The 12,004-nt window shown below is 33.6% G+C and overlaps 2 protein-coding genes across 4 annotated transcripts; one reads left to right on the forward strand and one right to left on the reverse strand.

Annotated features, from left to right (window-relative positions):
• The first annotated feature begins 198 nt into the window (after positions 1–198).
• On the forward strand, positions 199–5,762 carry LOC121985322 (zinc finger MYM-type protein 1-like). 3 transcript variants are annotated; one of them, XR_006113119.1, is made up of 3 exons: positions 207–343; positions 4,029–4,095; positions 4,178–5,762. XR_006113119.1 is itself a non-coding variant. In XM_042538693.1 (2 exons), exon 2 carries the CDS (start codon positions 1,251–1,253, stop codon positions 3,690–3,692), a length of 2,442 nt encoding a protein of 813 aa, XP_042394627.1. In that variant the 5' UTR covers positions 199–343; positions 1,235–1,250; the 3' UTR covers positions 3,693–3,781. The 3 variants fall into 3 exon arrangements, 1 of the variants encoding a protein (XP_042394627.1); XR_006113118.1 differs by having other exon boundaries at positions 4,194–5,762; XM_042538693.1 differs by lacking the exons at positions 4,029–4,095; positions 4,178–5,762 and adding an exon at positions 1,235–3,781 and having other exon boundaries at positions 199–343.
• A 131-nt stretch (positions 5,763–5,893) lies between these two features.
• On the reverse strand, positions 5,894–11,078 carry LOC121985323 (copper chaperone for superoxide dismutase, chloroplastic-like). Its single transcript, XM_042538695.1, has 6 exons — positions 10,817–11,078; positions 10,691–10,717; positions 9,659–9,731; positions 9,390–9,524; positions 8,108–8,328; positions 5,894–6,323 (listed from the first exon to the last, which is right to left on the reverse strand). The coding sequence occupies exons 1-6, from the start codon at positions 11,024–11,026 to the stop codon at positions 6,087–6,089; spliced, it is 903 nt and encodes a 300-aa protein (XP_042394629.1). The 5' UTR covers positions 11,027–11,078; the 3' UTR covers positions 5,894–6,086.
• Positions 11,079–12,004: the final 926 nt, after the last annotated feature.

The following is a 12,004-nucleotide window of genomic DNA, read 5'->3' on the forward strand; positions in this document are numbered from 1 at the left end:
AAAATTAAAATGACTAAAAATTAATTTAGATTTACGTATGAAAGGCCAGGGGCGGATTTACACGTGGACTGGGGGGGGGGGGCCACGGCCCCCCCAGTCCATGTGTAAACCCTATTAATAATAATATTAATTATTAGTAATATTATTAGTGAATATTAAATATAAATTTATTTGGGAATGGGATAAAAACAGTACGTTTACAGCCTTGCACCGCTGCAGACGGCATACCTTACTCATCGTTCGGCAAACGGCAATTGCTCCGGTGCCTTCGAACGAGCAATCAGACATTGGATGTGGAGGTCTCGTGCGACGAAAATATTCTCGAGCCCGATTTGAAAGAAAGGTACAATTTCATTCTACTCCTTCCTCCTTAGTCCTTAGGGTTTTGATTTTTGAAGCCCTTAAAATTGAGAACTGAGAAGGGAACAACAGAATTTTTTTTTTTTGGTATTTTCCATCTTCGTTTGAATCGTTTCTACTTTCTACCCCATAAGCTAACCTCACTATGAAGCTTAGGCTGCTTAACAGATTTATCATTTATGCTATATACCTAATACCTTTATTTATGAATGAGACGAGAAGAACACATGAGGCAAAGTCAGAGGACCAAACAAAAACAATTCCATACATTTTGTTAGAAAAAAATTATAATAATTAATTTTACATGGCCCTCCTTGAGTCCTTGTCCTTCTTGATTTCTTGCTGTTGATTGTTGAAAGTGAAGGCTACTTTAGATTTTTTTTTTTTTACCTATAATATATGCACACACAAGCAAACATACTATATTGTAAAAGGTGTCCATCAATGGTCCTACCATTTAGTTGTTGTGGGCCTGTGACTTTGAAATAATTTATAGATTTATCTTTTTTATGACTTATGATTTATAACTTTTTACTAAGAATAGAACTATGTAAAGCCCATAATTTTACCAGATTCTTTTATTTTGTTTGCTTTTCTCCTTTTTTGCTAGATTCTTTGTTTGTTGTTCTCTTATGAAATGATTAATTTTAAGCATTTTAATTAAATCTTGTGATTTTAGAAATTAAAGTGCCTAAATGATGAAATAGTTGAAGTTAGAATTGTTGATTTAATATTTGATTAAAAGAAAAAAAGCTTGGTGTTTTTTTTATTGTATGATGTTGTTATTATTCACTGACTTAATGTTTGGTGTAATGTTGTTATTATTAATTATTATTCACTTATTTGAAATAATTTGAGTTTTTTATTGTTAAAGGTTTCATATATTTTAAATGGGAAAATCCGTTACGATTGATAAGTTTTTTCAAAGGAAGAGAGCAAATGAACCAGATCCGGCTACTCCTATAACCCTATCGACAAGATCAAATAACAATGATCTTCCATCTGAATTTTCTCCTAAAAGATTCAAAAGTACAGAAATTGAAGAGGTTGATCTCGATTCTTTAGAGCGTGATCCAGGATTGCGTCGACAAATTTGGGAATATCATCCTAACCAACGAGAGGAAATTCGTCGAGCTTATTTGAATCTGAAGGCATACCAACCTATTCTTCAAGAATATCCACTAAATAAAAATATTAAGCACCCGCGAAGATTTCAGTCTACTTGGTATGAACAATTTCCTTGGTTGGAGTATTCACCAGCTAAAGATAAAGCATATTGCTTTCTATGTTTTATCTTCAACAAGCCATCGGGATGCTCAAATCAAACTGCATTTACTGTTAATGGATTTAATAGTTGGAAAAAAGTTCGAAATGGAAAAGCTTGTGCTTTCCTCAGCCATATAGGGAAAGATAATGTATCTTCACCCCATCGTAATGCTGAAAAGGCATGTGAGGATTTGATGAACCAACCACAACACATATCAAGGAGATTCGACAATTTTAATGATGAACAAATCGCAACTAATCGTCTTCGATTAAAGGCTCACATACATGTGGTGTTGTTGCTTGCACTTCAAGGAATTCCATTTAGAGGCCATGATGAGAAATCTAGTTCATCTAATCGTGGCAATTTTCTTGAATTTTTGGATGTGCTAAGCATGTACAATGATGAACTTTCAAAGGCAATTGCGAAAGCTCCAAAAAATGCCAAGTATACAAGTCACGATATTCAGAAACAAATACTTCATGTGCTTTCAATGAGAGTGAAAAATGCAATTCGTGAAGAAATTGGAGTTGCCAAATATTGCATAATTGTTGATGAAGCCCGAGATGAGTCAAAAAGAGAGCAAGTGTCTATAGTATTGAGGTTCGTGGATACTAATGGATTCATTCAAGAACGTTTTTTTGGGCTTATTCATGTATCTGATACAGCAGCTTTGACTTTAAAGGATGCTATATATTCTTCTTTGGCTCACTACAATTTGGATGTTCAAAATATTAGAGGTCAAGGCTATGATGGTGCTAGTAATATGAGGGGCGAGTTTAATGGATTGCAAGCTTTAATCATAAAAGATTGTAGAAGTGCTTATTATGTTCATTGCTTTGCTCATCGGTTACAATTGGCTTTAGTTGCAGCATCAAAAAATGTGACATCTATTCATCAATTTTTTGATAAATTAACTTTTATAGTTAATATTGTTGGTTCTTCGTGCAAGCGTAATGATGAATTGAAGAATGCTCATGCAGATGACATTGCACATTTGATTGCTATTAATGAACTTGAGACAGGGCGTGGACTTAATCAGATAGGTACTTTACAACGAGCTGCTGATACACGTTGGAGTTCTCATTTGAGATCGTTGAAAGGCTTAATTAAGATGTTTAGTGCATCGTGTATGGTATTGCTTAAGGTTATGGATGATGGACTTCCTTCTCAACGAGCCGATGCAACATCTGTTTATGATGAAATGACTTCTTTTGATTTTGTATTCATCTTGCATCTTATGAAAGAGATCATGGGAATCACAGATATCCTTTGTCAAGCTTTACAAAGTAAGTCTCAGGATATTATAAATGCAATGGAGCTTGTATTATCTACTAAGAATTTACTTCAACAAATGAGGGATAACAAGTGGAATGATTTGCTTGCAAAAGTGAAATCTTTTTGTGAACTTCGAAATATTGATATTCCTGATTTCAATGCTCCATATATTAATAGACGAGGTCGAGCCCGTGCTCGTCAAGACAATTTCACCATTGAGCATCATTATCAGGTAGACCTCTTTTATGCTTCAATAGATTCACAGTTGCAAGAAATTAATGGGCGCTTTAGTGATGATGCTATGGAATTGCTTATTCTTAGTAATGCCTTAAATCCTCAAAATGCAGTGGAGTCTTTCAGAGTTGAGGATATATGTAAATTAGTTGAAAAATTTTATGCCGAAGACTTTACAAGAGATGAAAAAGAGCAATTAGAGATGCAATTGAAGCATTACGAGTATAATATAGTCAAAGGGCCCAACTACAATAATCTTGCAACTATTTCAGAATTATGTCAATGGTTGGTGAAGACTAACAAGTCTGTTACATACAATCTCATTTTTAGAGTGATTGTACTTGTGCTTACTCTTCCAGTTTCCACTGCTACTACAGAACGATCATTTTCTGCGATGAATATCGTGAAAACAAGGCTTCGGAGCAAAATGGAGGATGGTTTTCTCTCAGACGCGTTAATGATATATATTGAGCGAGAAATTGCTAGAAATGTGAGCATAGAAGCTATCATTGAAGACTTCGAAAATTTAAAAGAACGTCGAATTCCTTTTAGTTAGATAATTGTATTTGATACTTAATTGAATGTGTTTGTTCTTGGACTATGCAACTATTTTACAATTAGTTATACTATTCTGTATTTCTGTTTGAAAAAAACAATCTGTTGCTCTCTAAAGAATTATCTGATTTATTGTCCATATAATTCTCATGTTAACATGGTGTTTGTGAGTTGAAAATCTCTTGAAGAAATCTTTTCCTTCCCGACCATCATTATTCCAATCAATACGATACATGTCATCTTCAAAAATTTTTATTAGAGGTTTGGCAAAATACATTTCAGAATATCGCTATTGATTTGCTGTTACACCGCTTATGATGCTCTTATTACTTCATAGGTCTTTCATTTGACACTAATGATGAGTTTAAAAGAAGCATTTATGAATTATGGTGAAGTTGTTGATGGTAAGTCGTTATTGTCTTTTTGATTTCTTTTTAATCTTTGCAGTACATGATTATACTCACTGGTATTTAACTATACTGCTAGAGTGCATCATTGGCAGGGAAAGTGGAAGGTCTAGAGGGTTTTGGTTTTGTGATTTTTATATCTAGCGAAGAAGCTTCAGCTATAATCAATGGCATGGCTGGAAAGGTAAATTAATATGCTTTGCTCTTCTTTGTGTTTATTTTATATAATGTTAATAGAATATGTAGATGTTGTTGCATTATTCATTTTAAAAAGCATGAAAGTGTCACATTTTATGGGATACATAACACAAATTAGTAATCTGATGCATGGAATTTTATGTAGTGATTATAGTATGCTATGTTAGATTTATGTACTAAGGACTATAAATGCTAATTTAGTCTCTTGTTTTTTTTTAATCATAAGGTTGTGCTTAGGTCCTTGATAAGTATTTTTAGATAGTTTCGGGATTTAAAGGAGTAGAGGATTTTCATTATACGGCCCCCTCAAACTTAAAATCCTGGATCCGCCCCTGTGAAAGGCCAATAATAGAAATTATACATCTCCTTACCAACTATTTAAAAAGCATAAAAAAAAACTTACACTTGATATTCATTAATTAAAAAAAACCTATGATAAAGTTTTGCCAAAAATTAAGATACATATGAGAATTTAATAACAAAGAAGATCATGCCTTCTGATGTTACTATCAAATTTCATAATACATGTACCAATGAGACTTTCAATGGAATCATCCATCTCTTTTGGCATTGAAAGAAGCATTTGATTAGATGTTCTCAACTTGTGAAGAATTTTATCAAGGCTTTACATTAATTAGTGTGACCCTTTCTTAACGAAGCAAAGGTGATTTCGCTCATCCAATGACTCTTCATCGCCAATCCCATAGTGAGATAAAAGGAAATAAATCACATACCAACAGCCTCATAGGTGGGAGGATATTTAACCATTAGGAGAATAAACACTACACAGAAATCTGTTCTTACCTAATAAAATAGCTCTACTATCCCAGTATTAACTCGGCTACACCGTGGGAACAGTGTGACCCTTTCTTAAGCATATGTAGGGTATTGCTCGGTACACCTTCGAGCAAGACGCCCACATTAAGCAAGCGCTTGGAGTTGGAGAATGTGCAGCCGGTGTTGGAAGACAAGTAATGCGCGTGTGCGCTGAACTTGCCATGCTGAGGTCGCTGTGGTTGCCACTTCCTTTGGAGAGTTGTTCTTATACTCAATAAACATGATATATGATAATAACGAAATAACCATGTATATATTGCATTTCAAGTAACATTTAAAGAAAGGATGGAGTTAGTAATCTAGCTTCACAGATGGAAAAATACTAAAAATTTAATATATTGTATATACTATATCTACCTATACTGAACATACTGATATTAATGGTATAATAAAAATTCAATAAACCAAATTTTTAGTACGGTATTAATATATATTTTTCTTATGCTAAAATTTTGATACAGTAAATAGTATTATATATGTTTAAAAAAGTGTACCACCCTTGTTCACCACCCCCTCAATGCAAATCTACTACTATAGCAAATGAGATACTGCAAAACCATATCCAGATCCATTTGCAAATGAGTACTCAACCTATTCTAACAATCTTTACAATAAAATTTGCCAGCAATAAAATAAGATGAACATATTAAATATCAAAATTTTCTAATTAAAAAGATCTATCCCCACGATTCAATACAAAAACTTACTGTGAATGAATCAAGAATCCTCCAAGACTGTCGGATGTTTTGTCGCAATTCAATTTTGACAATGGCTAGAAACCTTTCATTGTATATCAATGAAATTTTGATCCCAAGTGAAGGCTTAGATCCAATAAAATACACAGATTTTACTCATGGCTTGTTCACTCTCAAGCGAATCTTCCAGAGTACTAAAGATGTACTGAAGTTTTACAACAGAAACACAACATAACCCAAAAGCAAAGAACACAAGATCTAGCTCGACTCCCATATGGTTACACCATCACATGTGCATAGCTTCTTATAATTTTCACCAACTCCTGCGCTTCTTGCTATAACTGCAGCTGCAATGCCTGGGACTGATTTATCTTCAGTTGCATAAACTACAATTGAACGACCGATGAGGTCAGAGACTCTAATTCTTTCTTTAAAACCTGAGAAATGAGATATGCCTGTATCAAGACCTTCTAGTGTTCCCAGGTCACCAAGGGGCTGCAAAAGATAAAAAATCATAGCCATGTTACCTTTTCAAATATCTAGAAAGCATGATATGAAAAAAAAAACAATCAAGTTATAGTGGATGAACTTTAAAAAAGACCACAAAGAACCATGGTTGACCATATGATGTTTGTATTGAGTTGCCCAAGGACTCGCTGTAACAGCAATGCAAGACAATCTGATATGGAATGATACAAGAAACAGAATCTACAAATAGGATGTGTCCCTGCTAAACGGCAAAGCTTATGGAACACTATCATTGTTCAGCATTGTGGCCAAGCTTGCCGAGAATAGGACCAGAATCAAATGCACGTGTATGCTACCCAGCATGCATCATCTTCTTGCATTAATTGTGGGACACCCACGGCAATTTCTTTCTAGCACCCGTGACCAAACTCTCACCCTTATATGAACCAATTACAAACATACCATAAGAAAAGTAATTACCTAAATCACAAATGAACTATCCTTTTGTTATTTAATGGATCTAAATAAGCTAGAGATAATTGTCAAGTGGTCTAATATGGGGTTAATTTGAGGATAATGTGAGCTTATTTAGGTCTAATAGGTAGCTAATTCAGTACCTTAATAGTGATTTAAGCTTAGGGCCCAATCTCCAAATTCAGTACCTCAAGTATCAAGTGGTTATGATCAAGATTCAAAATCTCGAGCCATATCAACGTTTCGGTCTTTGATTGGAAAGATAAATGAAGTATAGGAAGGAGTTTGTACTAAGCACAAATTCTAAATCTTGTACCATGTCAGGCGAAACAACGGAAACATATCATTTCAGTAAATTATCAAAACTCGATACCACTCAACACATCCTTTGCTTCATCTCCTTCCTCCATCAACCTCCAAACTATCACCAACACCATACATAAGAGCGTCAGCATGAATAGTACCTTTTTGGTCAAAGACCGAAATTATAATACGATTCAAGATTTTAAATCTTGGTGCCGAGTGGTATCAAATTTCAGTACCGGAACAATACATTGTCATTTCGCTCGACATAATATGAGGTTTCAAACCATCGTCATGATTATACCTAAACAAGCTCCTAAAAAGGTTTCTAATGGAATTATCACACAAGTCCAAATCAGACACAATATATCATGGAAACTTGCTGACACCGATAGGAAGTATCGTATTATATATATGCCATAAGTTTTATGTTGTTTATTTGTTTATAGTTTATACAAAATATGAATTAGTAATTGATGGAAGAGTTCTCAATAAAAAAAAAATTGTGGCAACATGACACTAATCATCAGGCTAATTACTCCAGGGTTTTAAATCTCAGAGCGGGTTAGAATTTCAATATTTGACTAGAATAGTACGATTTTAGCATCATGCCAAAGTGTCAATGTTAAATACAAATGGCTAACTAAAGGTGAAGGGAGCTTGAGTTTAAAGTATTTTTCCATGTAGAGTTTTGGTATCCAGTTGGAATGATATGATTTTGGCACTGTATTGTCTTGTGCTCACAATTAGCATGGCCTTGGCATGCATCAAAGCAATGTTGAGATGAATATAGATGTATTATATTCCTTGGATACTCTTCACATATTTTATTTACTTGTTAAAATAAGGCAATAACAATTAAATAATCAATTGAATCAAATTTGTTATATTTGAAAAAATTATTGTATATGAATTCATGTAGTTTCAAGGCTACAAGAGCAACAACCATAAGAAATAAAAAAATTGGCATGCAAAGTTTGAGAGAACTAGTTTTTTATCTATAAAAGTTATGAAAAAAAAGTATGATTCATTACCATTTCAGAAATATTATACGGAGGGTTAAAGACTTTCCCAGTACTTGCTGCTTCCTTGGTCAAATCTCCAAACTCATTTATGGTCCATGCATGCTTCCCAGGAGATAACCCACTAAAGCTAGCATCAATTTTTGCCAATTCCATGCTCACTTGAGCCAAACGTACGACTCCATATATAACTGGACCTTTGAACTCGGCAACAGAAGCAGAAATTAAAAAATCTGGAAAAATGCAAGTTATGTTAACTATTAGTATTCCAGAAATTGACAGTTTCCCATCTTTAGCCTTCCAATAACTGTAAAACCATATTCAAGTCCACAATTATAATTTTGGTATAAAATTAACAAAATATCATGATGATCATACTAGAAGAATGTGTAGGGGTGTCAAAAAAAGAACCCGACCCGCCAACCCGAGTCGACCCGAAAAATATCGGGTTCAAGTTGGAGATTTTTGGGTTCAGATCAGGTTGAGGTTGGGGTTTTCGGGTTGTGTTAGGCTTGGGTTGGGTTCGGGTTAACCCGGGTTGACTTAAATTTAGGGTTTAGCGTATTTTTGGCATTAAATCAAATTTTATTTTAAAAATTAAGATGATTTTATGTTAATCAACAACAAGGTTAATATGATAATGATGAAAGATAAAAATGAAGAGTTATATAGAAAATAACAAAAAAAAAGTCTATTTTAATCGGGTTGGTCGGGTTATCCAGGTTCGGGTTTAGGGTTTCTAGGTTCAGGTCGAGATTTTTTTTTTTTGTAAAATCCTTGCTTCAACCCAACCCGAACCCACCCGAATTGACACCCCTAGATGTGTCATGTGTGGATGCTTACCAAGACATATTAGCATTCTGCAGTTCATGTTTTAAAAGGTATACAAAAAAAAAAATTAAATCATTTGGTAGCAAAGACTCATTTACATGATACCAAACCAGTGTAAATATTTTCACTCTAATATAGGTGAATCACAATTTTAACAGGAATATGCAGCAAAAACTTGACATGCTCATCAAATAATTTATAAAAAGCTACAGAGAACTTAGCAGCTAGTAGAATAATTTAGAACTCTTTCTAGAATCAACACATGGTTGCTGTTAATTTGTACAGGATATACATGCTACAAGAACAAAAAAGGGAAATTAGTTGCTTGATACACTCCTGTAAATCTGACTATATGAGAACATATATCAATTATATGAAGCTGCCAATAGAACAAAAGGCAAAGCCTTTCCTTTGATTTACTCAAGTCTTGGCATGATTACAGCATGGAAAGAAAATAACCAACCATTAGGATTGCCTTGTCCAATTAATCGAGCAGAGCGACCTGTCTGAGCAAGAGCGTCTTCCATTGACTTCACAGAAACTGAGCCAAGAATCCTTACTACTTGATTGCTCAAATCTACATCAACATTTTTTATTCCTTGTTTGACAAAGAAAAACAAAAAATGGGTGATTAACTGAAACACACCAGCAGTGAACTAGCAAAAACCTGATAACAAATAAGATGAAATTTTCACTACATAATTGTTTAGACAAGGGGTCATTGAGCCTTACCATCAAGTTTTAAAAGATTATTCCTCACTGCTGAAACACATGCATCACATTTCATATCCACCATGAACTCTGTCTGAAATCACATAAAACAATATGGAAGACGTGTAATCTGAGAAACCATGCAACCTGAAACAAGTCGTGGAATATGGTACAGGAAAACGAATAAAGGATCACCTATCTACTACAAAGTAGATTACACCCAATTGGGAAAATGGAGCACATCAACTAAATAGTTGAGTAAAAAATAACTTATTCAGTGTTGTTTTTATGATTTAACAAACGGATATCTTTTTTCTACTTGATTAAAAGTTGCAAGTAGCTGAAAAAGAAAATGCAAATTATTTAGTACTCAATTTCTTGTTGCAGCAGTGATAATAATTTGATAAAAGTTGATGGTTTTGGTTTTAGTTTTTGAAATAAACTACATGTTACAAGAAACGGGTCTGAATAACTAGACCAGAAAAGTGAAACAAAAAGTTTGCTGAAAGTTCGCATCTCAATAAATTTGATCTATACCTTTCAAACTATAAGAAAAAAATCTAGCTGTGATGCAATTAGACAAGAGATAATGGTAAATTAGTTACCTGAACAAAGGAATCTTAAGGTTTTACTTTTACTTCTGTAGAAAATGAAAGTATGCGTTTCTTTCACATGTTGTTTGATCAACTTACACTACTAAAAATAAAAAATTCCATCTTAATTTGTTTTTTCATCTTACCTTCTTAACTGTAGCAGCCCTCAATCTTGGAAACAAGCATTTAAATTTACCAAAAGTAAATTAATGTGAACACGAGAAAAGAATATGAACCCTAAACAATTACCTCCCGCAGGGAAAACATTCAAGTATGAAGTCTTTATATATGCAACACAAGCATTAGTAATTTTTTGTCAATAAAACCATTTGCAAGAATGTCCTCGACAAAAATTTTTTAAAAACAATAGCATCCCAAAAGATAAGATCATATACATGGTAAAGTACAAAAGAGAAGAGCAAAAAATAACTGTAATCAATAGCGCAAAAGTGCATCTTACCAGGAGTTCTGGCAAAATCGTATCTTTCTGCAAAACAAAATCCCAAGGATTAGAACAAATAACACAAGAGAGCATGAGAAGAGACGGGGAGACCGAGAACCGCAGGCGATGGTGCAAGAAACTCACCTGGATGAAGTTAGTCTTAATCTCGACGGCTGAAGAATCCATACTGAGGGCAGCAAAGCGGAGGGAGCGGGTCGCTAATGCAGAAGGGACGGAGCAGGGTAACTTGGTTGGAAAGGGAAACGGCGGGGAGGAAGAAGAAGAAGAAGAAGAAGAAATAATAGCTGTCGCTGCAATCGCTGCAGGGAGGGCAAAGACCCTGAGAATACCCATTGCCCTTTTCTACTCTTCTCGATACGAGTCGGTTCCGCCTTTATTTTCTTGCTCGTTTCCGAGAATATTTTATTTTGCCCATGTACTTGCCATTTTATTTTATACTACATTTTTAAAATTGTATTTTCTTTTATTTTTTTAATGTATTTTAAAAGATATTAAAGGACGCATTAAAATTTCTAAAATACTCAAATATCACACTACACTTTAAAATTTATTAAAGACCACACCTATTTTTTTAAAATACCTTCCATCTAGATTTATAACTGTTAAGTCATTAATCGTTGTCTAATTAAAGGTGATATTAGTCCATCGATTGGATATAATTTTAGTTGATTACTTACAATCAAACATTAGAGGCCTTGAATTCGTGTTAAATGGGGTCATTACATTGGACTGTTTGCATACTATCAATTGATTATTGTATAGAGCAATGATATGCACAAGGAAAAAAATTCAATGAAAATCTCAAGGATAGACACATAAAGTCATGGTCCACCATTTCATTTTTTGTGGGTCACATCATTTTATGTGTCTATCCTTGAAGTTTTCATTGAATTTTTTTCCTTGTGCATATCATTTTTCTATTGTATATGATACGATTGATATCATAGAAATGAGAAGTCTGTGTATTCAAGATCTTCATTAATCACTTATGAATTAACCATCAATCGACTATTCTTTATAGAGTTAATTTTCTAAATCAATTTTTGACCCTTTTATTCATTCTAGTAAAACATCAATCAACTCCATCAGTTGATTGAAAATTTTTCTATTCAATCCTTAATTGTTTTACTCAACTTCTAAACTTTTTGTTTGAGTAAAAAAAAAATCATCAGTTGCCTTAATCGATTGAATAACTTTTTATTCAATTTTAGAAAAATACTATTCATATAAAAAATATTATTCATTTGGTTGATTGCTACTATTTATTTAATTGACTGATATTGTTGATTTAGTTGACAAATATTATTCATT

The sequence above is a fragment of the Zingiber officinale genome, chromosome 5B (assembly GCF_018446385.1).
Source record: "Zingiber officinale cultivar Zhangliang chromosome 5B, Zo_v1.1, whole genome shotgun sequence".
NCBI lineage: Eukaryota > Viridiplantae > Streptophyta > Magnoliopsida > Zingiberales > Zingiberaceae > Zingiber > Zingiber officinale.

Excerpts from the sequence above, each read along its gene's own strand:
- LOC121985322 (XM_042538693.1), top strand. The coding sequence starts at position 1,251 with ATGGGAAAATCCGTTACGATTGATAAGTTTTTTCAAAGGAAGAGAGCA.
- LOC121985323 (XM_042538695.1), bottom strand. The coding sequence starts at position 11,026 with ATGGGTATTCTCAGGGTCTTTGCCCTCCCTGCAGCGATTGCAGCGACA. Across the intron at positions 9,732-10,690 it reads CGATTTTGCCAGAACTCCTG|ACAGAGTTCATGGTGGATAT; the intron begins GTAAGATGCACT and ends ATGTGATTTCAG. Across the intron at positions 8,329-9,389 it reads TGGACAAGGCAATCCTAATG|ATTTTTTAATTTCTGCTTCT; the intron begins GTTGGTTATTTT and ends GCATTTTTCCAG.